At 40.7% G+C, this 25,065-nt stretch overlaps 1 protein-coding gene across 2 annotated transcripts in view; it reads left to right on the forward strand.

Moving 5' to 3' along the window:
- The window catches only part of LOC126236208 (mite allergen Der f 3-like), an 83,417-nt gene that overhangs the window by 17,376 nt on the left and 40,976 nt on the right, over window positions 1-25,065 (forward strand). For both annotated transcript variants that reach the window (XM_049945341.1, XM_049945332.1), the window contains exon 2: window positions 1,962-2,118. In XM_049945341.1, the coding sequence (XP_049801298.1) occupies window positions 1,962-2,118 (157 nt within the window). The remainder of the gene's footprint in view (window positions 1-1,961; window positions 2,119-25,065) is intronic.

The following is a 25,065-nucleotide window of genomic DNA, read 5'->3' on the forward strand; positions in this document are numbered from 1 at the left end:
AATCTAGAAGTATGGAACCTGCCTGTTGCCCTGCTTCTACGATTCTCAGTATATCGTCTGAGAAAAGGGCAATCTGAGTTTCGCACCAGCGATATTTTCTAAAACCGCGCTAAATTATGGACAGAGGCTTCTCCGTCTCACGGAAGTTTGTTATATTCGACTGAGAACATGTTCAAGAATTCTGCAGTAAACTACTGTCAAAGATATTCGCCTATAATTTTTATGGTACATTCTTTTATTCTTCTTATGAACACGACTCAACTGCGCTTTTTGTCAGTCGCTTGGGACTCTGCGTGGGCGGGAGATTCGCCATAAATGCAAGATAAGTAAGAGGCCATTGAAATAGAGCACTTTCTGTAAAACCGAATTGAGATTTCACCTGGCCCTGGTGAATTATTTGTTTTCAACCTTTTCAGCTGTTTCTCTTCTGTGTCATCCATTCCCCGGGAGTCTGCGCGAAAGTCAAACGACTGTATGCTTGTACGATTCTCCTGCGTGAACGACTTATCAAAAGCAAAATTTAAAACTTCGGCTTTCCTTTTGATATCTTCTACTGTCACACAAGACAGGTCGACGAGTAACTGATAAAAACCTTAGAGCCGCTTAATGATTTGACATAGGACCAAAACATTCTCGGATTCTCTGCCAGATATTTTGATAAGGTACGATGGTAGTATTTGTATGCTTCGCACATAGATTTTTTTACAGAAAAACTAATCTCTTCTTTGTGTTTTCCGAATTTCCTTGTTCAACCACGGTTGTTCTTTTCTGTCCTTAATCCAGAGCACGATTTACAATCCGTTCAGACTTTGTCAATAATTTCTCTACCTCCATCATACTTGAACTAATTGCCGGCCGCGGTGGTCTCGCGGTTCTAGGCGCGCAGTCCGGAGCCGTGCGACTGCTACGGTCGCAGGTTCGAATCCTGCCTCGGGCATGGATGTGTGTGATGTCCTTAGGTTAGTTAGGTTTGAGTAGTTCTAAGTTCTAGGGGACTGATGACCACAGCAGTTGAGTCCCATAGTGCTCAGAGCCATTTGAACCATTTGAACTAATTGATGCCAGTTCATTGCCTAATTGAGATACTGACAACTCCTTATTTGTTCTTTCTAGCATATATACTCCCCTATGCTTCTTGATCTATTTATTAGCTTTATCGACCATAGTGGCTATCATGATGGCATGACAAAAAATCCCCGGCTCTATTCTGACGTCGTCGATAAGGTCAGGCTGTTTGTAGCTACAAGGTCTCTGATATTTCCTCTGCATGTGGGCAATCGAACTAGCTGCTCGAGACATTTTTTGAAAAAAAAAAAATGTTCAAACTACTTCGCAAGACTCTGTCTCTGTCTCCCGCAATGAATCCATTGACGTAGTCTTAAGTCGCTTCCAACTAATATTATATAATCTTGGCATTTCCGCGCTACTAATCGTTGACTTTCCGTAAGTGACACTAAAACTTTCATAGTTGAAACGGGTGGTCGGTAAAAATATCCAACGATTTACTTGGTTTTACCTAGACTTTTATACGCTACCAGATAACTTCACTGTCACACTCAAATTCTGCCTCAATAAAAAACGATTCTTTTCACCTGCAATGAACACTCCCTCTGCCATTGCATCTAATTTGCCTTTCCGATACACGTTCCATGACCGGCTAAATGTTTCAGAGCTTCCCGGGTTTCAGCTAGTCCCAAGAATAATTTGAGCGTGAGAACTTTACTTGAGAAGAGGACGGAAAAAGGAACGATATTTAGCCACGAAATCGTCACCGAAGTTTACTAAATGGTGTGGCTCCCAATCTCGTAACATCTCACTTGACTTCTTTGCTGGTGGGATGTCACGTAACAGCATCTACATTTAGTGGATATTAAGTCTGAAGGCCATCTTACACATGAGTAGTAGGTACTGTTCACCACGTGTGTAGTGATAGACATTCAGAGTTGTTTGTCGAGATGCAGTGTCTGGGCACGGGGGCCGCATCGTGAACGGCAAACCGGCGGAGGACCACGAGTTCCCCGCGCTGGCGTCTCTGCACGTGAACGGCAGCCACTACTGCGGCGCCAACGTGCTCTCCGAATACTGGCTGGTCACCGCCGCGCACTGCGTCAAGACCAGGTAAAGCAGCCACCGCATCTGCGAATTGTGTGCCCAGCCGCTCTTATAATACTTTCCATTCGGAGAAATACACTTTCTTATACTTCATACTTTACCTAATATAATTTCATTACCGATTCCCCATTATAAAAACAAAGCCATTCGCAACACCTAACAACAAAGTCTTTGACACTGTGCAAAATATATACGAAATTCTTTCAGTTTATTTTTATACGTAAGACACATTTATGGCAGCAACATAACGTTCCCGATTGCTTGCTGATTCCATTCATCCTATGCAGTACTCCGGAAAATGTGTAAAGGCTATGAAAAAGTTTACGAACGAAGACCGTGCAGACAACAATTGGTAAGCCAATCAGGCAACACCGCTGTGATAAATGAGGCAATCATCCTACCGAAGCACCTGGTTGACTATACTCGTTTGGTATAACAGCGTGTCCTGCTGCACAACGAATTCCGTAACTGCCTGCTGCACATCCTCTTCCGACGAGTATTATCTAATCTTCAAGGCCGTTTTTAAGTGTCCGAAGGTGTGATAATCTCACAGAGAGATATTAATACTACAGGGCAGGTGCTCTGTCTCGCACCTGAGTTTGCGTTACTTCTCTACGACGACGAGATTGAGGATGGCCTCCCAGGTCCACCAGCGTTTTGTGTAGGATCGCGGTCAGCACAACTTGGTGCACCATTTGACTACGATGGTTATCAACAGACATGCTGCCCCATACACGTTCTTGATTCTCCAGTCGCTGTCTAAGGATATTTGCCCTTCGGCAGCCCAAAAGAGAATAAGACGTTGCTCCTGTACAGATTCAATTGGTAATAACGTCGCCATAGTTTACGTTTCCGCTTTTACCGTACGCAAGTCGGAAAGACACGAATGCCACACTAATCCCTTGCCTTTACGTCGGTGCTTACATACCCGCATCGGAGTCGCGCTACATTGCGTTCCTATAAGAAATCCATATTTCGAGTGTTGAAATCAGTTTAATACATGACCTCAATCTTAAGTGCCGTGAACTGAGGATCGATAACTACTTTAGACCAAACCAGAGTCATAATTTGAAAGCGTTGTCACGAATTAACAAAAGATACTGTTCTGCAGTATTAAAAGCGAATTAAAGAACTGTTTTCAAAAGTAACATTTATTCAGGATATGCTGTAACACAAAATATCACGTTATACACATACAACAGAGGCCAAAACATATCAGCTAACTTAGTATAATTCAAATATAAATTCTAATTTAACTCTCCGTAAGCTTGGAAATACTATAGACAAGCAAAATTTGAGACCAGTTTTTGAATTACAAAGAAAATTCCTTTAAGACGACACGACCTACACATCCATTATAAGCCTTTTCAAATTTCGTAAACAATTCATCTATTACATTTTCCTAAAGTGGCAGACAGGTTTTTGGAAATAATACTGTACACAAGTCTGACTTCTAACTTTATTAATAAACTCTCTAATTGGAAAAAAGGCGCAGATTGGTTACAAATCAATATTCATACTGTTATCGACGAAAAACGCAGAATTATATACTCTGATGGACGATGTATGAATGTGTGGCGTTGCAGCGCTATTCCATCGAGCAGATGGCAAGGGTAGTTGGCTCTGAGCACTATGGGACTTAACTTCTAAGGTCATCAGTCCCCTAGAACTTAGAACTACTTAAACCTAACTAACCTAAGGACATCACACAACACCCAGTGGCAAGGGTAGTAATCAGGGGGCATGTCCATACCAGGGTTTTTGTGACATATGATACCAGTATCTTTGTGACATGTTAATAGGAGCCATGTCACTATTCGACGACGCTGGCAGGAATATGTGAACTATGGTCGCATATAGCGTCAAGAATGAAGCGGTTGACCTGTAGAGGCGACTGAACGAGAGCACTTAGAAATCATCAGAGAGGCACTTAGAGTCCCAGATGATTTATTATCACCAGTCCTACCTGCAAATGCAGCTTCAGCAACCACAAGGACCATTAATAGGGGCCCCTTGCGACGACTGCTATTGACCTCTGTACAGCAATAACCACGTTTGCAGTGGTGTCGGGCACATTCTGCCTCGAATCTCATCGGCTGCAATACAGTTGTCTTCAGCGACGAATCCCGCTCCGAACTGCGCACTGATCACCGAGGAAGACGTGTCTGGAAACCCCCAGAAAAGTGGTTGGATACCAATCCGGCTGTCGCCCACCATCCAGCCCGACAACTGGGACGTCGACGATATTCTACGTCATGCTTTGTTGCCCTTCATTGCAAACCATCCTTGTCTCACATTTCAGCAAGATAATTCCCGCCCGCACACGGCGAGAGTTTCTACTGCTTGTCTTCGTGCTTGACTTAGTCAGTAAGGTCACCGGATCTCTTCCCGAATGATAACATTTGGAGCATTATTGGTACGGCCCTCACCCATCCGTGGATTCTGACGATCTAAAGTGTGTATTGGGGAGAACTGGGCACGATATCGCCCAGGAGCGACACTTAACAACATTATAAATCAATACTAAGTGGAATAACTGCTTGCATAAGGGGCAAAGGTGGACCAATGCATTATTGAATTGCTCAATTTATGAAGCTCTTTCTCTTGAACAATCATCCAACTTTTCATACTACTTGTACGTCATATTTACCGATTTCCATCCCTTTCGGATAATTCCTTCATGGTGCATTTTTTCCTTCTTTTTTATGAGTGTGATGTAGAGGACTGGAGTTTTGGCTTCTCTGTTCTCTAAACGGTGTAGCGTGGAGTGTGGTGGTGAGAATCTGTAGGACGCCCGAAGTCGCTAATGAGACACAGTTGTCAGAAAACAGATTTATTATTCATGGATACATTAGCTGTCCTGTTTGACGGCTGCCAATAGCTGGGCGAACAGAAGTACGTTGGTTATGATGGCATGCACTGACACCGGCGCCTTTCTCGGTGTCAGCTGCCGGCGGAAGGGAGGCGCATACTCCGTACACCGCGATGTAGCTGTCAGCTACCCGCAGCTCTGCTGCCTCTGACGGCCAGCAGTCAGGGCGCTCTCGTTGACTTGGTAAACTGCATCCCGGAGAGACAGGCAACAACTCCGCATGAAGTGCTCGTAGTCGTGAAGTGTTACGTCACGTCCCCTGGGCGAGAGAACGACCAGTAACGCAGGTCTGCTTATACAGCGTGAACATTAATAAAATCGACAAACTGCAGGAACGGGTTGCTGACTCGAAATGGGAAAAGGAAATACGAACATGTGTCTGGAAACGCATCGTTGCCACAGTAGATGGCTCTGGCAAATGGAAGTTCCTCTGATCAAGAACTGTGTGTTCCTTGCGTTTTGTAGGCTGTGTGATTGACGCTGCGAGCATACTGTAAGCTGTAGAATGGTCCTGTATTCACGTCAGGAAGAAGCCGAGATTATGTTTGTATACGGTCAAGCAGATGCAAACGGTCAAGAGGTTACACCAAAGCAAGTATCCTAATAGGCACCAACCGCATTTTCCACAATTTCAAGCCCTTTTCGGCCGTCTGTGTGATCATGGGTCCTTTCAGACACAAGAATGTGCAGGGAGGCGGTGAACTATGCGTAAAACCAGATTCGGAGGACAGTGTTCTACAGGATACTGAGGTGAACCCTAGCACGAGCTCCAAATCAGTTGTACGCACAGTAAGCCGCCTCCTGCACGTTCGTCTGTCTGAAAGGACCCATGATCACACAGACGTCCAAAAAGGGCTTGAAATGTTGTGGTTGGTGTCTTGTTTTGATGTAGCCGTGCTTCCTATCGGAAGTTTCCATCTAGTTGGCCGTACGCAAACAGCATCTTGACTTGTTCCCGACATGAAAATTTCGAAAAGGATGGAAATTACATGTAAAATCTGTTGCTGCTTGAAAGTCCTCTTGTTCTCAGATAATGGATGAATATAGTCTGCACAATTGTCTTTCTCAGGCAAAACTTCAACGAAATATTATTCATTTTAATGAATAGATGTACACAGATTTTTAAATTTTTTTATTTAATCGATAATTGCTTGAAATATTAGGAACTTTTTTTTGTTGGTTTGGAAGCCGTTACATCGGAAACCTGAAATTGATACCGGGTGATGGAGGGTTTTCCACTCGTTTATTAATATAGATCCGGGGTACAGAGGCTGCTACTAAGCTCGACAGCTTAATGAAAAGAGCAGGGCAAATGTGCTTATAGGCTACCACAAACAATCTTATAAGGTAGTGTCATTGTTTTTGTAAAAATCGGAAAACAGATTGCAAAAATGACGAAGAATATTAAGATATTTCAATCTTCCGCGTAATTTTGACTCAAACGAACTAGGGACTCCATTTCCATAACAATCTAAAACTTATTTTTGGTTATAGATGGATATGCTCGTCGAAAATATAAGACAGAGATAAAAGGTGTGCCCTTATGTATACACGAAGTCGACTGTAAAAGTCTGAGACCCCATTTCATCATGCCACAAACGGAGCTTCTGGATTTAATCAACGTAATTCGATGAATTTAGTGGTGGCAATCGATTCAAGCCTCTAGTTCCGAAGTGCACTTGTAACAGTGTGCCACGCAAATATTTATAAATCAAAACATGTCTTCATGGCACAATATTTACTTCGTAAACAGCTCACAAAATGCACTCAAAGTTACAACTGACGTCTGGTTTGTTATTGCGCTACTTCCGGCCTACAACTAATTGGCATTCACAAAAAGTTTCAGAATTCCGTGTCTATATGACCTACCATGACTAGAATACTCTCTTTCAAATTCTGAAGTTAGCAGGGGTAAAATACAGGGAGCGAAAGGCTATTTACAATTTGTACAGAAACCAGATGGCGGTTATAAGAGTCAAGATGCATGAAACGGAAGCAGTAGTTGGGAAGGGGGTGAGACAGGGTTGTAGCCTCTCCCCGATGTTATTCAATCTGTATATTGAGCAAGCAGTAAAGGAAACAAAAGAAAAATTCGGAGTAGGTATTAAAGTTCATAGAGAAGTAATAAAAACTTTGAGGTTCGCGGATGACATTGTAATTCTGTCAGAGACAGCAAAGGACTTGGAAGAGAGTTGAACGGGATGGACAGGGTCTTGAAAGGAGGATCTAAGATGAACATCAACAAAAGCAAAACGAGGATCATGGAATGTAGTCGAATTAAGTCGGGTGATGCTGAGGGAAATAGATTAAGACATGAGACATTTAAAGTAATAAAGGAGTTTTTCTATTTGGGGAGCAAAATAACTGATGATGGTTGAAGTACGGAGGATATAAAATGTACACTGGCAATGGCAAGGAAAGCGTTTCTGAAGAAGAGAAATTTGTTAACATCGAGTATAGATTTAAGTGCCAGGAAGTCGTTTCTGAAAGTATTTGTATGGTGTGTAGCCATGTATGGAAGTGAAATGTGGACAATAAATAGTTTGGACAAAAAGAGAATAGAAGCTTTCGAAATGTGGTGCTATAGAAGAATGCTGAAGATTAGATGGGTAGAACACACAGCTAATGGGGAGGTATTGAACAGAATTGGGCAGAAGAGGAGTTTGTGGAACAACTTGACTAGAAGAATGGATCGGTTGGTAGGACATGTTCTGAGGCATCAAGGGATCACCAATTTAGTACTGGAAGGCATCGTGGAGGGTAAAAATCGTAGAGGGAGACCAAGAGATGAATACACTAAGCAAATTCAGAAGGATGTAGGCTGCAGTAGGTACTGGGAGATGAAGAAGCTTGCTGAGGATAGAGTAGAATGGAGAGCTGCATCAAACCAGTCTCATTACTGAAGACCACAACAACAACAACAACAACATGGCCTATTATAATATCAGTTCATTCTTAGGTGATGCTTGACATCAAGCAAAAACGTAGTTGAAGACATCCCTCTTCCCCAGAGTTTAAGGGACGTGGAGACACAAAACGAGGTATAAACATGTACTGAAAAATAGAATAAAGCTGCCTGTAGGATAGCGCTAGTTTCATTGATATTAGTAGTAACTTAAAAGAGTTTTGCTATAGTATATTAATCCTCCTGAACGCATTGTTACGCCACAGAACGATACTCCAGGTTAATCGGAACATTTTTGAAGTTTTCCTCAGTCCTCGGTCACTGCCAGAACCAAAGCGGAAGTCAAAGCAGTCTAAAACGCAATATGTAGACTGAAATGACAACCAGGAAGAACAGCCGATATTACATGCACATCACGGAACTAAATTGCCACACATCACCAAAGCTGGGAGGGCAAGGTACCGATGCAGCAAACTGATCTCACAGAAAATGACTTTTAACGTCACTCAGTTGTCCACGCACAGTGAAGCTACAGTGCCTAGTAAGAGCTTTGAGTACACAGACGCTGCAGAAAGAACTGAACAGAAAGCCTGACTATCGGATTTGGGACATCATGGCCCGGTGTAGAGCAGTGAGAGGTTATGAAAACTGTGACACCGTTGTTCTTTCTAGCCATATGATAACGTAAATGGCACAAATACACTGACTTCCACAGCTTAGTTCCCAGTCTGCAGCTAATCAGTCCTGAGGTGGGATCTGTGACGCTCTATCGGCAAGCCTCTACATAATCCCGATTTACGATGCAGCAGCCAGCTAGGCCTCAAGGACGTATATGCTATGGGCTCGACATTAATACAATCGACAATAAGGAAGGATCACTGAATGGAAATGGAGGAAAAAAAGGTCCTTTGAACATGTGTTGGGAAACGCATCGTTGCCACGGTATATGACGCTACGATGAAGTCCATGCAACCTTGTACTAGTCTCTTCCTCTCGGCAAAGGTGATGTAACCTCAATCTATGTCCATAATTTTTATCCCCTACACTACTCTCCATTACCAAAATTATGCTATCTTGATGCTTCATGTTCATAACAGATAATTCCTAAGTACTAAACATTGTAATTACTCCGAAACTAGCAATCGGATTTTGAAACGTGATATGCCGTTGAATTCGTTTATTTTAGAACAACGGTTGCAACAGCAGCATTTGTTACAGATCCGCTTCAAAAAGTAAAGCTGGTACCACAGCTCTGTAATTAATATGGCTATGAAAAGAGACTATAAGTCATTTAGGGAGGACTTTTTCACAGTTCGTCTGTGTGTAAATAGAATTATGAATTACTGCACTGGTCTGGAAATATACGAGATGTGCAGCTCAACTGGATAACCCAGTATACTACACATCAAGAGGAACAGTTTTGCCGTAGTTCAGTCTCCCAACAAGGATATTATTAATTCTGAGGGATGTTGTTTACCACAGATACCTTGTTGTTATTTAAATCTTTCAGCGCTCTGTCAAATTTTTCTCGTAGTATCGCATCCCCTGTCTTCCAACTACTTTTCTTCCTGTGCCATAATATTCGCTTTAAGTTGCTTTCATTTCTACTGCCCTTCTAAATTTCACACTTCCATTCTTCACGTAGCATTCGCTTGCCATTTGAGCCCTCGATATTTACACGCCTTTCTCTTTCTTCTCCAAACATTTATTTTATTTTCGTGTAGGCAGCATTTATCTTTCCCACTGCGATGCGTACTTCAACAGCTGTGCACTTTCCTCTATCCATTACTGCTCTGTCGTTTTGCACTTCCCATCAATTTTAGTTTTTTAGTATCTGTATTGTCACTTGCTGTTTCATTATCTGCATTTTTATTTCTTTTGTCAACAGTTAAATTCAGTTCCTCATGTTATTACGCTCTAACAGAAACTGTTGAATTTTAGCACGGTTGAGGTATCTTACAAATCAGGATTTCTACTAGACCTTGTCTTTTGTCCTATTCGATCCTCTGCTGCTCTCGTTATCCTCCCATCTTTAGTATTCGTTACTTCTGTTTCAGCCAATCGTTGGTTGATACTCTGTGTAAACATCTCACGGAACTTTGGTTCTCTCAACATATTGAAGTACCATCTCCTTAATTTTCTCCTTCTCTACGTCATCACGCAAAGTTACTTGTTCTTATTCTCTTATATTTCTTTCCCCTATATCAGTTGCCTAAAGCATGGTTTGAAACTCTCAACATCTGGTTCTTTCAGCTCATCCGGGTCCCTTCTTAATTTCCTACTTTTCTGCCTTTACTTCAATTTTGACCTGCAATAAGTAACAGCTCCTCCAGGAAATATTAATGTTGGGTCAATGTATGGATTGAATGACGTGGGTAGTATGCAACTCCGTGTCGCGGCCTTCTTAACTCCTACTTCCCTTTCATGCATTTCAACAACTATGACTACAGTCTGGGTTACATACGAGTTACAGATAGAATTACGCTCCCTGTAATTAATCCCTGCTACCTTCAGAATATCATACAATCTATTACATTAAACTGTGCCAAACGTTTTCTCTGTCTCTAGAAGCACTACAAACTTAAGTCCACCAGTCTTCAGTCAACTGTCTAACGTAAGTAGTGCGATCATCATTGCTTCGCATGTTCCAACCTTTCTCCAGAACGTAAACCGTTCATCCACGACGGAAGTATTTACTAGTGTTTCTGCTTTCCTGTAAGTACATCGTTTCATCATTTTGCAACTACTATTTATTGAACTGAAGGTTCGGTGATGATCATAACTATCAGTAACTGCCATACCTGGAACTGATGTTACTAAGTTCCTCTTGTAGTTTGAGGCTTATACGCCCATATCTTATATCTTGCATGCCAAGGGGAATTTTTTTGTCATGATTGGTTCTCCCAGGGGTATTAATTTGGTCTACTCCAGGTGCCTTATTTCGACTTAGATCAGCAAGTACATTTTTTTTCTAACGCTCTTCTATATATTATTTCCAGCTTTAAGCTGTCAGTCTCAATTATTAGAGATCTGTGTTGCCTTTTGCCTGTTTCATTTGCTTCATTTTTATATTTTCTCCTCTCGCCAGTTACATTCCATATGTTGTATGTTATCGAACAACTTCTACTGGGCCTTGTTTTTTGTCATTCGTTACACTTCTGTCTCCATCACATCATCCTTGAAAGCTTCCCATCCATGTTTTGTTGCGTTTCTCTTCCTGTTTCTGTCAGTCGTTGCATAATGCTTCATATAAAACTTTGAACTACGTCTGGTTCTCTTATATTAACCATTCATCATCCAAATATTTTACTTCTTACTGTTCCTGTACTTTTAATTTGCAATGAATAATCAATAACTAAGGGAAAGCAGAAAGGTGGAAGGAGTATATAGAGGGTTTATACAAGGGCGATGTACTTGAGGACAATATTATGATAATGGAAGAGGATGTAGATGAAGGTGAAATGGGAGATACGATACTGCGTGAAGAGTTTGACAGAGCACTGAAAGACCTGACTCGAAACAAGGCCCCCGGAGTAGACAACATTCCATTGGGACTACTGACGGCCTTGGGAGAGCCAGTCCTGACAAAACTCTACCATCTGGTGAGCAAGATGTATGAAACAGGCGAAGTACCCTCAGATTTCAAGAAGAATATAATAATTCCAATCCCAAAGAAAGCAGGTGTTGACAGATGTGAAAATTACCGAACAATCAGTTTAATAAGCCACAGCTGCAAAATACTAACACGAATTCTTTACAGACGAATGGAAAAACTAGTAGAAGCCGACGTCGGGGAAGATCAGTTTGGATTCCGTAGAAGTACTGGAACACGTGAGGCAATACTGACCTTACGACTTATCTTAGAAGAAAGATTAAGGAAAGGCAAACCTACGTTTCTAGCATTTGTAGACTTAGAGAAAGCTTTACACAATGTTGACTGGAATACTCTCTTTCAAATTCTAAAGGTGGAATTGGTAAAATACAGGGAGTGAAAGGCTATTTACAATTTCTGCAAGATGTGATTGTTGCAAGACGGAGCTCGACCCCATCGAAGCAGGAGAGTGAGGTCCTGGAGGAGCACTCTGGGGATCGCATTCTCGCTCTGTGCTACCCCGAGACAACTGGTTTGGCCTCGATTGGCCGCCATATTCTCCGGATGTGAACACAGGCGACTCTTTTTCGTGGGGCTACATTAAAGACAACGTGTACAGCAATAATCCCAAAACCATTGCTGAACTGAAAACAGCCATCTGGAGGTCATCGATGACATCCATATTCCGACACTTTAGCGGGTCATGCAGAATTTCGCTACTCGTATGCGTCAGATCATCGCCAAGGATAGTAGGCATACCGAACATGTCGTAATCTAAATCCGAATGTCTCTGGCGTAATCTAAATACGAATGTCTCTGGTAACGTTTACATGTTGAGAAAAGTGTGAGCACGCCGTAGTTTGTAACTAATTTACATATTTTCTTATAGTTCAATCCCTGTATTTCAAACATCCACGCTGGGTCGTCGTAATTTGAACACCAAGATATTGAGATCCAAACAGATCCATAAAGTACTTCAACTGAAATCTAGTAAACAGCCATGTCACAAAATTACGGAATAAGCAAGACAGAGACTTCGGCACAACAAGATTCAAAGTGTCTTGCAGTCATCTGGTGGCCGGGTCTTAACTTTGACTTGTCTTCAGCAGGCAGGCTCATATGATGGCTTTTTGATGCTGCCGGAGAATTCGTTGATAGCGGAATCGACCTCGCTGTCGAATGACTGAGATATAGCTATGATGATTGGAAGATCCAGTTTGTATGCTTCAAAATGGTGAAGCAACTAAACTGAAAATGTGTATTTAGAGCTACATGAGCTTGTTCTCCTGTATTCATTCCATCAAAAGGACGCTGATATCTGAAACACAGCCCAGTCTTTCACATACCAACTAAAAACCCCAGTCGTTGCTTAGGACAACATTCATTCATATGCATCTATGGTTAACTGTCATTAAGTCCGCACAGTTCTTTAAACACAACACTTTTTCGACGAACATAATGTTTGTACACAACGATTAATGTATATGGCAGACTAAATTTTAGTTTTAATGGAGAACTTTAAGTACATGGTAGGAAAACGAAGAGAAGGTGAAACACAAGGAGAACTGGTGAAATTATGTGAAGTGGGAAACTGTCTGTCTCAATTTTGCACAGAGCTCAGATTAATACTAGCAAACATTTTGTTTAACGATCACAAAAGAAGGCTGTATATGTGGTTGAGATCGGGAGACTCTGGAACGTTTCAGAATGATGATATGATGGTAAGCCAGAGGTTTCAAAATCCCATTTTAAACTTGTGTTGTGGTATAACGGATATTCGCGGCAATTGATAGCAGGTTTCTGTAAATCCCGTTGTATGCAAATGACGAGATAATGGTAAGATAGCTGTTAAGTCATTGGATTCCGAAATAGTTCAATTATTTAAGTATGGTGTTTTGGTAATTTTTGTACATAAACCTTTTATTCTATTTGTTTCATACCATTATCGTGTGGCTCGGCTTATTATCTCTGGCAGCATCTTCGTCGCTGACGCCAGAGACAATAAGCCGACCACTGGCACGCAAAAACCGACGGCCAGCGGAGAGAAGAAGATCCTACTTACAACTGTTGCTCTCTGCCTTCAACTGAATTACTTACGAAAAATATTGTAAGTGAAAAGTAAATGAATGTCGTTGTATTCATTGACTAACGTGTAACGTGATAATGTATCAGTACGCACGTTAATGTCTTGTTGTCAAGAGCTGTCACAAACTTGTGTGTATTTGCTACGATGTAATAAAGTCAGCTAGAAGTAAAGATTATTGTATTCGACTTCTTGATCAAGAAGCAAACAGTAATCATATATTTTGCAAGGGCCTGCTGTAAAATCACTTTACTGTTTTAAGTGATAATTTACGAAAATCTGTCAATTCACCTATGGTTTGTTTACGAAGCTGCCCATTCCAGAGATAGGCTTTATTATTGAGAATTTTTGATGAAGTTGATGTTTTTACTACGTCAACGGAGAGTGTTTCTGCTCAAGCCAGAGCCTCTCAACGACAGAATCTGCACATATAGTTAAGGCCTACACACTGGGTAACCGAACACGGTCAAGAAAGATTAAATCAAATATTTATTTTAGTGCAAAGCTGATTAACTGAAAACACAACTTCTGCAATACTTATTCACCGGGACCGGAGGCTCTAACGCACCAACACAGACCCTCATAATAATTTATTGATTGTTGTTGTTGTTGTGGTCATCAGTCCTGAGACTGGTTTGATGCAGCTCTCCATGCTACTCTATCCTGTGCCAGCTTCTTCATCTCCCAGTACCTACTGCAACCTAAATCCTTCTGAATCTGCTTTGTGTATTCATCTCTTGATCTCCCTCTACGATTTTTACCCTCCACGCTGCCCTCCAATACTAAATTGGTGATCCCTTGATGCCTCAGAACATGTCCTACCAACCGACCCCTTCTTCTGGTCAAGTTGTGCCACAAACTTCTCTTCTCCCCAATCCTATTCAGTACTTACTCATTAGTTATGTGATCTACCCATCTAATATTCAGCATTCTTCTGTAGCACCACATTTCGAAAGCTTCTATTCTCTTCTTGTCCACACTAGTTATCGTCCATGTTTCACTTCCATACATGGCTACACTCCATACAAATACTTTCAGAAATGACTTCCTGACACTTAAATCTATACTCGATGTTAACAAATTTCTCTTCTTCAGAAACGCGTTCCTTGCCATTGCCAGTCTACATTTTATATCCTCTCTACTTCGACCATCATCAGTTATTTTGCTCCCCAAATAGCAAAACTCCTTTACTACTTTAAGTGTCTCATTTCCTAATCTAATACCCTCAGCATCACCCGACTTAATTCGACTACATTCCATGATCCTCGTTTTACTTTTGTTGATGTTCATCTTATACCCTCCTTTCAAGACACTGTCCATTCCGTTCAACTGCTCTTCCAAGTCCTTTGCTGTCTCTGACAGAATTACAATGTCATCGGGGAACCTCAAAGTTTTTATTTCTTCTCCATGGACTTTAATACGTACTCCGAGCTTTTCCTTTGTTTCCTTTACTGCTTGCTCAATATACAGATTGAATAACGTCGGGGAGAGGCTACAACCCTGTCTCACTCCCTTCCCAACAACTGATTCCCTTTCATGTCCCTCGACTCTAATAACTGCCATCTGGTTTCTGTACAAATTGTAAATAGCCTTTCCCTCCCTGTATTTTACCCCTGCCAACTTCAGAATTTGAAAGAGAATATTCCAGTCAACATTGTCAGAAGCTTTCTCTAAGTCTACAAATTCTAGAAACGTAGGTTTGCCTTTCCTTAATCTTTCTTCTAAGAAGTCGTAGGGTTAGTACTGCCTCACGTGTTCCAACATTTCTATGGAATCCAAACCTTCCCCGAGGTCGGCTTCTACCAGTTTTTCTATTCGTCCGTAAAGAATTCACGTTAGTATTTTGCAGCTGTGATTTATTAAACTGATATTTTGGTAATTTTCGCATCTGTCAACACTTGCTTCCTTTGGGATTGGAATTATTATATTCTTCTTGAAGTCTGAGGGAATTTCGCCTGTCTCATACATATTGCTCAGGAGATGGTAGAGTTTTGTCAGGACTGGCTCTCCCAAGGCTGTCAGTAGTTGTCTACTCCCAGGCCCTTGTTTCGACTCAGGTCTTTTAGTGCTCTGTTAAACTCTTCACGCAGTATCATATCCCCATTTCATCTTCATCTACCTCCTCTTCCATTTCCATAATATTGTCCTCACGAACATCGCCCCTGTATAGAACCACTCTATACTCCTTCCATCTTTCTGCTTTCCCTTCTTTGCTTAGAACTGGGTTTCCATCTGAGCTCTTGATATTCATGCAAGTGGTTCTCTTTTCTCCAAAGGTCTCTCTAATTTTCCTGTAGGCAGTATCTATCTTACCCCTCGTGAGATAAGCCTCTACATCCTTACATTTGTTCTCTAGCCATCCCTGCTTAGCCATTTTGCACTTCCTGTCGATCTCATTTTTGAGACGTTTGTATTCCTTTTTGCCTGCTTCACTTACTGAATTTTTGTATTTTCTCCTTTCATCAATTAAATTCAGTATCTCTTCCGTTACCCAAGGATTTCTACTAGCCCTCGTCTTTTTACCTACTTGATCCTCTGCTGCCTTCACTATTTCATTCCTCAAAGCTACCCATTCTTCTTCTACTGTATTACTATCCCCCATTCCTGGCAATTGTTCCCTTATGCTCTCCCTGAAACTCTGTACAACCTCTGGGTTAGTCAGTTTATCCAGGTCCCATCTCCTTAAATTCCCACCTTTTTGCAGTTTCTTCAGTTTTAATCAACAGTTCATAACCAATAGATTGTGGTCAGAAATGTTTTACAATTTAAAATCTGGTTCGTAAATCTCTGTCTTACCATTATATACTCAACCTGAAACCTTCTAGTATCTCCAGCGATCTTCTATGTATACAACCTTCTTTCATGATTCTTGAACCAAGTGTTAGCTATGATTAAGTTATGCTCTGTGCAAAATTCTACCAGGTGGCTTCCTCTTTCATTTCTTAGCCCCAATCAATATTCACCCACTACGTTTCCTTCTCTTCCTTTTCTCACTGTCGCATTTCAGACACCCATGACCATTAAATTTTCGTCTGCCTTCACTACTTGAATAATTTCTCTTATCTCGTCATGCATTTCATCAATTTCATCATCATCTGCAGAGCTAGTTGGCATATAAACTTGTACTACTGTAGTAGGCGTGGGCTTCGTGTCTATCTTGGCCACAATAATGCGTTCACTATGCTGTTTGTAGTATCTTACCCGCACTCCTATTTTTTTATTCATTATTAAACCTACTCCTGCATTACCCCTATTTCATTTTGTATTTATAACCTTGTATTCACCTGACCGGATGTCTTGTTCCCCTGCCACCTAACTTCACTAATTCCCACTATATATAACTTTAACCTATCCATTTCCTTTTTTAAATATTCTAACCTACCTGCCCGATTAAGGGATCTGACATTCCACACTCCGATCTGTAGAACGCCAATTTTCTTTCTCCTGATAACGAAGTCCTCTTGAGTAGTCCCCTCCCGGAGATCTGAATGGGGGGGAGTATTTTACCTCCAGAATATTTTACCCAAGAGGATGCCATCATCATTTAATCATACAGTAAAGCTGCATGCCCTCGGGAAAAATTACGGCCATAGTTTCCCCTTGCTTTCAGCTGTTCGCAGTACCACAACAGCAAGGCCGTTTTGGTTAGTGTTACAAGGCCAGATCAGTCAATCATCCAGACTGTGGCCCCTGCAACTACTGAAAAGGCTGCTGCCCTCTTCAGGAACCACAAGTTTCTCTGGCCTCTCAACAGATACCCCTCCATTGTGGTTGCACCTACGGTACGGCTATCTGTATCGTTGAGGCACGCAAGCCTCCCCTCCAATGGCAAGGTCCATGGTTCATGTGGGGAGGGCATCCATCATAAAATCATTAAAATCTAAGTATTCAAAAAAAAAAAATGGTTCAAATGGCTGTGAGCACTATGGAACTTAACTTCTGAGGTTATCAGTCCTCTAGAACTCAGAACTACTTAAACCTAACTAACCTAAGGACATCACACACATCCATGCCCGATGCAGGATTCGAACCTGCGACCGTAGCGATCACACAGCTCCGGACTGTAGTGCCTAGAACCGCTCGGCCACTCCGGCTGGCTAAGTATTCCACTGGGTATGATAAAATATTAACGAAGTTAATCAAAGAGTGCTCATGCGAGTTGAGTTCTATCTTAAGTTATTTGTGTAATCAACCTCTTATCAGTCGAACATTTCCAGACTGGTTAAAATATGCTGAAGTTAAGTCTCTTTACAAGAAGGGGGATAAAGAGATACTATCAAACTATTGACAAATTTTACTTTCCCAGATTTCTCAAAAATATTTGGAAAGGATTGTTCATGCGTCTCATTAAGCATCTGACTGCAAATAATGTATTGTCCAAGTCAGAGTTTGGATTTCTTACTGGTTCTGATACTGAGAAAGCTATTTAAACTTACAGTGAGAATGTACTTAATTCATTAAATAATAAATTAGAGGCTACTGGCATATTCCGTGACCTGTCAAAAGCTTATGACTGTGTAAGCCACTGAATTCTCTTAATTAGAATATTATCGTGTCACCAGCAATGCTGCAGAATGGTTTGAGTCTTGTCTATCTAACAGGAACGAAAGGGTGTTGTTGCAAAATACCTGTGCAGTAAGCAGTCAGTCTTCATCTAATTGGGAATTAATTACATGTGGTTTTCCTCAAGGTTCCATCTTGTGTCCATTGCTTTTTCTTGTGTACATTAATTACCTCTCGTCTGTTACAATTCCTGATGCTAAGTTTGTTTTGTTTGCATATGATACAAACATTGCAATAAGTAGCAATTCAAGTATAGATTTAGAAATAGCTTCTTATCAAATTTTCACTGACATCAATAAATGGTTTAAAGCTAATTCACCGTCATTAAACTTTGAGAAGACCCACTATATGCAGTTCAGAACCTGTAAGAGATTCCTCCCATCATATGTATAACATATGAAGTCATGCACATCGAAGAGAAGTTGACAGTGTTACATCTCTGGGATTACAACTCGATAATAAATTCAGTTGGGAACGACACACCACAGAATTGCTTAAGCGCCAAAAAAGTCTGTATTTGCAGTGAGAATTATGTGGATTAGGAGATATAAATATAAAAAACTTGCATAGTTTGCTTAGTTTCATTCTGTTACGTCATACAAGATCATATTCTGGGGTAACTCATCAAACCGAGCAAAAGCTTTTAGGGTGCAAAAACGTGTGATGAGAATCATTTGTGCTGTAAATTCAAGAACATCATGTAGAAACCTGTTCAAGGAACTTGGTATTCTAACCACTGCTTCTCAGTATATTTATTCCTTAATGAATTTTGTTACAAGTAATGTATCTTTATTTCCAACCAATAGCTCAATTCATAGTGTTAATATTATGAATAAGAACGATCTACATAAAGACCTAAAATCACTTACCTTGTTCCAAAAAAGAGGTCCAATATTCGGTAACACACATTTTCAATAAATTTCCAGATTCCATTAAGAACTTGTTTTCAGATAAAGCACGGCTTAAACAGAATTTGAAAGACTTTTTGATAGGCAACTCCTTCTACTCTACTTTTTAACATGGACTATTAAGCCGGATTAAGTAAAAACGTCTGTTACATTTCAGTCTTGACAGACTTACAGTTAGTCACAAAAGTCAAGATTAGTTATTTTTTGTATCATAAATTTATTAATAGGCATAGCAATGTTTCGTTCTAACAGCATGTTAATTCTGTAAATATTAGGTTTTCCAGTTTACCGCATTATATTCACCTGTTTCGACAATATCCTGACAAATTATCAGGAAAGTAAGTATTATATTCAAATGTTTTACGTTATACGTTCTGACATGTTCCACACCCACGAGAATCTTCTCATTTTTTGGGTCTATGGAATGAAAACTGAATCTAAAATCTATAATAGAGCAACCGAAAAAGCTTTCCGTGCCACTAACGATCCTGATACATAAAATGATGGCCGCGCAAACAGACTTGCCGGTCAACAACCGATTAATAAAATTCTTTGTTCATGCTTATTCACTAGGTCTATTAAAAGTGAAGAAAACTGTACATTGATCAATTCTCTGTCTCATCAGCCGACATCACAAAGATTACAATCCTACAGCAAGCAGTGCATAACTTTGCGCGTTGAATGCAAACTAACGGCGTGTTAGTGAACTGTCATCGGCCCGATTAATTTCTTAGTTGTACCATCAATGTCAGGCACAAAACGTTTTTAGGTTGGACACTTTTACATCTGTTGTGAAAATAGTAGATGTCATCAACACTCTGTCAGCTGTTGTACATTCGATGACCTACAGCCAATGTGTAACAAATTTTATATTTATTTTCACCAGGCTTAAGATGCGCATATAATTATGTAGTTCACATATAGCTACGGCTTCCGCAACACTTCGCTACTTTAAAGTTAGACCAGTGACAGCAGTGTTGCGAGATGACGTCAAGTCCAAGTTAAATTGTCTGGTGCCTCAAGATATCATGTTCCCCTTACATCCTATCAATGGACAACATGCCTGGTAGTGTTACGAAGAGCAAATGGCTCCCTATGTCTCGGTGGTGAATTAGTGCACAATCAGAAATTAACGTTTACCCCATTCCAAGGCCAGAAGAGCTTCTGTCAGGACTATCAGGTGAACAGTAAGTCTCTAATGTTGGTAGATACGAAGCTTATTTACAATTGTTGCTAAAGGCCAATTCATGGACACCAACACTTCATCAGGACTGTACAGGCGCAATAGGTAGTCTTTCCAAATTGTCGTTGCAACAAAGATATTCCAAAGTTTTTTTGGAATAGATGATCGAAAACTTTCTGAACCCAGTTAATCATCTGGATGATACGTTATTGAGTGTTGATATGACAGGGCAATACTTTGTGAACTGACGTCTACTGTTCCAAACACCACAATAAAATGAACTGAACAGCAACCTACGAATGTTTCGAGTTCGTTCAAAACTAAATGGTGTGATTAGACTGCACATTAAATGGCAAAAGCACTTCAGCTGACTGAGCAACATGTGGATGCCGCAGAAAAAATCCAGAAACTATTATGTAAAATTTACAAGTGTCTCTCACATCAGCTGACCCCTTGATAATCTAAGCAAGAAATGTGCAAAATATGAATGTCCAAAGCGGTGTCACAGGACTTTTCACAAGTTAAACATTATCTGAAATAAGCTCATTGGCGACCTATCACCTATCAAGGAAGGAAGACTGGGCTTAACGTCCTGTCGACATAGAGGCCGCTAGAGATGGAGCACAGGCTGAGATTTTTTCATGGATGGGGAAGGAAATCGGCCGTGCCCTTTCAAAGCAACCATCCTAGCATTTGCCTGAATCGATTTAAGAAAATCACTGGAAACCTCAAACTGGACGTCCGGACGTGGGTTTGAACCAACGTCATCCCGAATGCGAGTCTAATATGTTAACCCCTGTGACCCATAAAACGTTTTATCCTGACTGCTGGCGTGTCTCACAATGGCATCGGCGCCAAACTTTCTCACAAAAGTGAAGATTGGCATACATTCTTTACAGTACAATATTTCAGCCCATAAACCACTGGCCTTGCTGTCTGGTGGGGTGGTTTGCATGCCTTCTTGACACTGATAGCCATACAGCACGTGTGAGGCCAGACAAACTTGTGGTTTCCGAAGATGGGCAGCAGCCTTTTCAGTAGTTTCAGGGGCAAAGCTCTGGACGATTGATTGATGTGGCGTTGTAATATCAACCAAAACGGCTTTGCTGTGCTGGTACCGTGAATGGCTGAAAGCAAGGGGAACTATAGCTGTAATTTTTCTCGAGAGCATTTTCGGTTGAATGATGATGGCATCCTCTTGTGTAAAATATTCCTGTCGTCAAATTGGCCCCAATTTGGATTTCAAGGCAGGGAAAACTCAGGAGGATGTTGTCATGAGGGTAAATAAAACTGGCATTCATCGGATTGGAGTGTGGAATGTTAGATCCCTTAATTAGGTAGGTAGGTTACAAAATTGAAAGATGAAAATGGATCGCTTGTTGTTCGATACAGTAAGAATTACAGGTTCAGTGGCAGGAGGAACAGAATTTCTGGTCGGCAGAAAACAGGACTATGAACACAAAAGCAAATAGGCATAATGCAGGAGCAGGGTTAATAATGGATAAGAAAATATGAATGTGTGTATGCTGCTATGAACAGCATAGTGAATGCATTATCATAGGTAAGATAGACACGAATCCCACACCCAACACAGTAGCACAAGTTTATATGCCTACTAGCTCTGCAGACTTTGAAAGGTATGTGCTAAGGTCTGATCAGAGTAGATCCAGAAAATAAAGTCGGTAGTTGCCAACTGCAAGGTGGAATGAGTATAATATCTTTGAGTAGGAAGATCTTTGATGGTTAAGAGAGCCGAGCGCTCGCGCAGTAAAAAACTCGGGAGTCGCAGCTAGGTGCCGGGAAGAAGCAGACGTGTGTGGACAGCTTTAAGGTAGGAGTTGGGCTCGCTGAGCAATTACCTTAAGAATACTTTAGCACGTAAATGAGAGAAGATTTGTACGTCCAAGGTTTGACACAGTAAGCGTTTTGTAAAATTTTTTGTAAGAGTGATTCATGCTACAAAAATGTTGGAAATGGTAGGTTTTGTGTGTGACTTAAAATTTTACCAATGTGTGTGTATATATATATATATATATATATATATATATATATATATATATATATATATTGAGATCAACATTGTGTTTAAATCTAACAGCCTGAATCATAATCCACATCCTTTCATTGTATTGAATATGAAAATGAGTGGTAAAGTTACTCACCAATAAAAGAACGTAAAGAAAATGAGGACTCTACGCAATATACATGTGCAGTTGATGGTTTGAAATCGATTTTGGTATAACCAACGTTATCAGAGCAAAGTTATTTCAAATAACTAATTTTATGCCATTCCACAACTGGCATTATTCAAGTCAAGATATAATTGCATTAAGTAAACAACAGGGCCAAAAGTCAATTTTTCAGTACCATCTTAAAGCCACTGCACAAACTGTATCATTATCTTAAACTTGATTGCTGAGTCACATACATGCTGCCTTTCTAGCAAAATGGAGGAGTGCAAGAAACAAGTTCACAGACGCAGTCGTCATAGACGGTGTGGCTGGTCCCGGCGGAGGTTCGAGTCCTCCCTCGGGCATGGGTGTGTTTGTTTGTCCTTAGGATAATTTAGGTCAAGTAGTGTGTAAGCTTAGGGACTGATGACCTTAGCAGTTAAGTCCCATAAGATTTCACACACACACACAGACGCAGTCAGATACAGATTTGTTGAATAATTAGCTTGGAAAAATTTTATCATTGATACTTTCACTAGTAAAAAAGGATACAATTTTGGTTATATACTTTCACTTGGCGACATCCTCTGTGGTTACGTACTTGGATATATTTTCTGTAACTGTGAATTTTGTTTTCGAGCATTCCTTTCCCCACCACTGTTTGAGTTAGTTGCGTAATATTGCGTTTGTTGCTACACCACTGTTTCAGCTGTGCGCTGCATCGCTAGTTGCGTAATATTGAGTTTGCTGCTACGCTTGTTTCAGTTAGTTGCGTAATATTGCGTTTGTTGCTACACCACTGTTTCAGCTGTGCGCTGTATCGCTAGTTGCGTAAAACTGAGTTTGCTGCTACGCTTTTGAATATTTATTTTAGCTCTAGCTTCTGTTTATACTGATTTTATGTGTCCATTCTAATTCTTTTAATTCTTTTACTTTTTGTGTACAAAATATCGTCTTGTGAATTACGACCATTTTGAGATTTTGTCCGCCATATTGTCTCCCTCAAGATGTCCAAAACAAATCGACAGGGTGATAAAGTACAATTACGCAGTTCCTCAAAATCGCGTAAGCAACAAACAACCGAACAACGGCCTAGTTTTGTCAGCTAACCCTCCTACTTCACAAAGTGATCAGGAATTTGACAACAATGCTGCGGAAAGTAATGACGCCAGAGAGTCATAAAATTCTGCATCGGTTCCTCTTCTGCCTTCGGATTCTCAGAACGTAGTAAGCCAATTATAAACAGTTTCCCATGACTCATTCATGTTAATTCCACCTTCACAAAGCCATGTGGTTGATCCCGACAGCCAATTTCTCTTGCAATATTCTTCCACAGACAGAGAAATTGTTTCGTCTGAGAATTCTCAAATAGTTTTTAGCAGCCCTCCCCAGCAATATGAGTTGCAACACCCAAATCCCGAGGTGACATCCCCAGCTCTAGTTGAAGATAAATTAGATTGTTTTCTTCGACTACTGAGCGAACGTGATGGAAAGCATGATGAATAGTTTGCGCAATACCGTGCAGACAATGCTAAACGTGATGAACAATTTGGTCAATACCATGCAGAGAATGCTAACTGTGATGAACAGAACGCAAAACGTGACGAATACCTTACCGGTAACATTCAGAAATTAACCCAAACTATCGACAAATTTAAAGAAGTAGCTGACAATAAATTAGAGGATATCATTGAAACGCATAAGCGTGACGTTACTGACCTTAGGGACAGAATCAATGCAGCACTTCCACCTGAGTCTATCGAAAAGTTGCAACAAACTTCCTCTGCTCATTCTGAGCACATACAGGCCTTCGAATCATGTACCCAACCCCTGACGTCACTCAACTTAAAACAAAGGTCAGTAAACAGGGTGAGCAATTCCACCCTTAATTTGGAAATATAACGGAAAGATTACCCACTTTGGAAACTCATGCAGAAAATCAATTAGATCAGAGAACCCCAGTTCATTTTTCAGAAACAACTGAATACCGAGCGGAGGCTAAATTTAAGAGTAAACATATTACTAATAATGAATAACAAAAACGAGAACTCAACTCAGTTCATAGTAAACATTCCGATATTGAGCAACAATTACAGGACGACAGTGCGCCTCGTAATTATGTCCCAGAACAGCAGCAAAATCCGTTTGCATACCAGCAACAACAGCCCCCATTCTTATCTTCACAGGCTCCATTTGCACAATATTACCCTGTATAAAGTAGTTCCTTCCCAGGCAATTTTTCTTTGCCCCATGATGCTCCTCCTTTTCCACCCAAGACAGTGTAGTTTACAAACACTTCCTGTCAATCAGAAAATTTAAAACGTTCCGGAATAACCCGAATGATTTACATCCTCTTGATTGGATTCCGCAATTTACATTCGCTTTTCCTCCAAATTGGCCAGTGGCACATCAATTAGAACTTGTCTGCAGTTTCTTGGAAGGCGAACCTGCAATGCGAATGTGATACATTGCACAGTAATGTTCGTCTTTCCAGTCATACCAACAACAAGTTCTTGATGCTTACTGGAATCCCACTTCACAGCGTGCTGTGAAAGATAAGTTGCTAAATATGCCACCTTTTTGTAACTCACAATTTGGCACTTTGACACAATATTTTGACCACATGATTCAACAGAATCAACATTTAACTGAACCCTACAACCCTTCCGGTCTCAT

Source organism: Schistocerca nitens, chromosome 1, assembly GCF_023898315.1.
Source record: "Schistocerca nitens isolate TAMUIC-IGC-003100 chromosome 1, iqSchNite1.1, whole genome shotgun sequence".
In the NCBI taxonomy this organism is placed as follows: Eukaryota; Metazoa; Arthropoda; class Insecta; order Orthoptera; family Acrididae; genus Schistocerca; species Schistocerca nitens.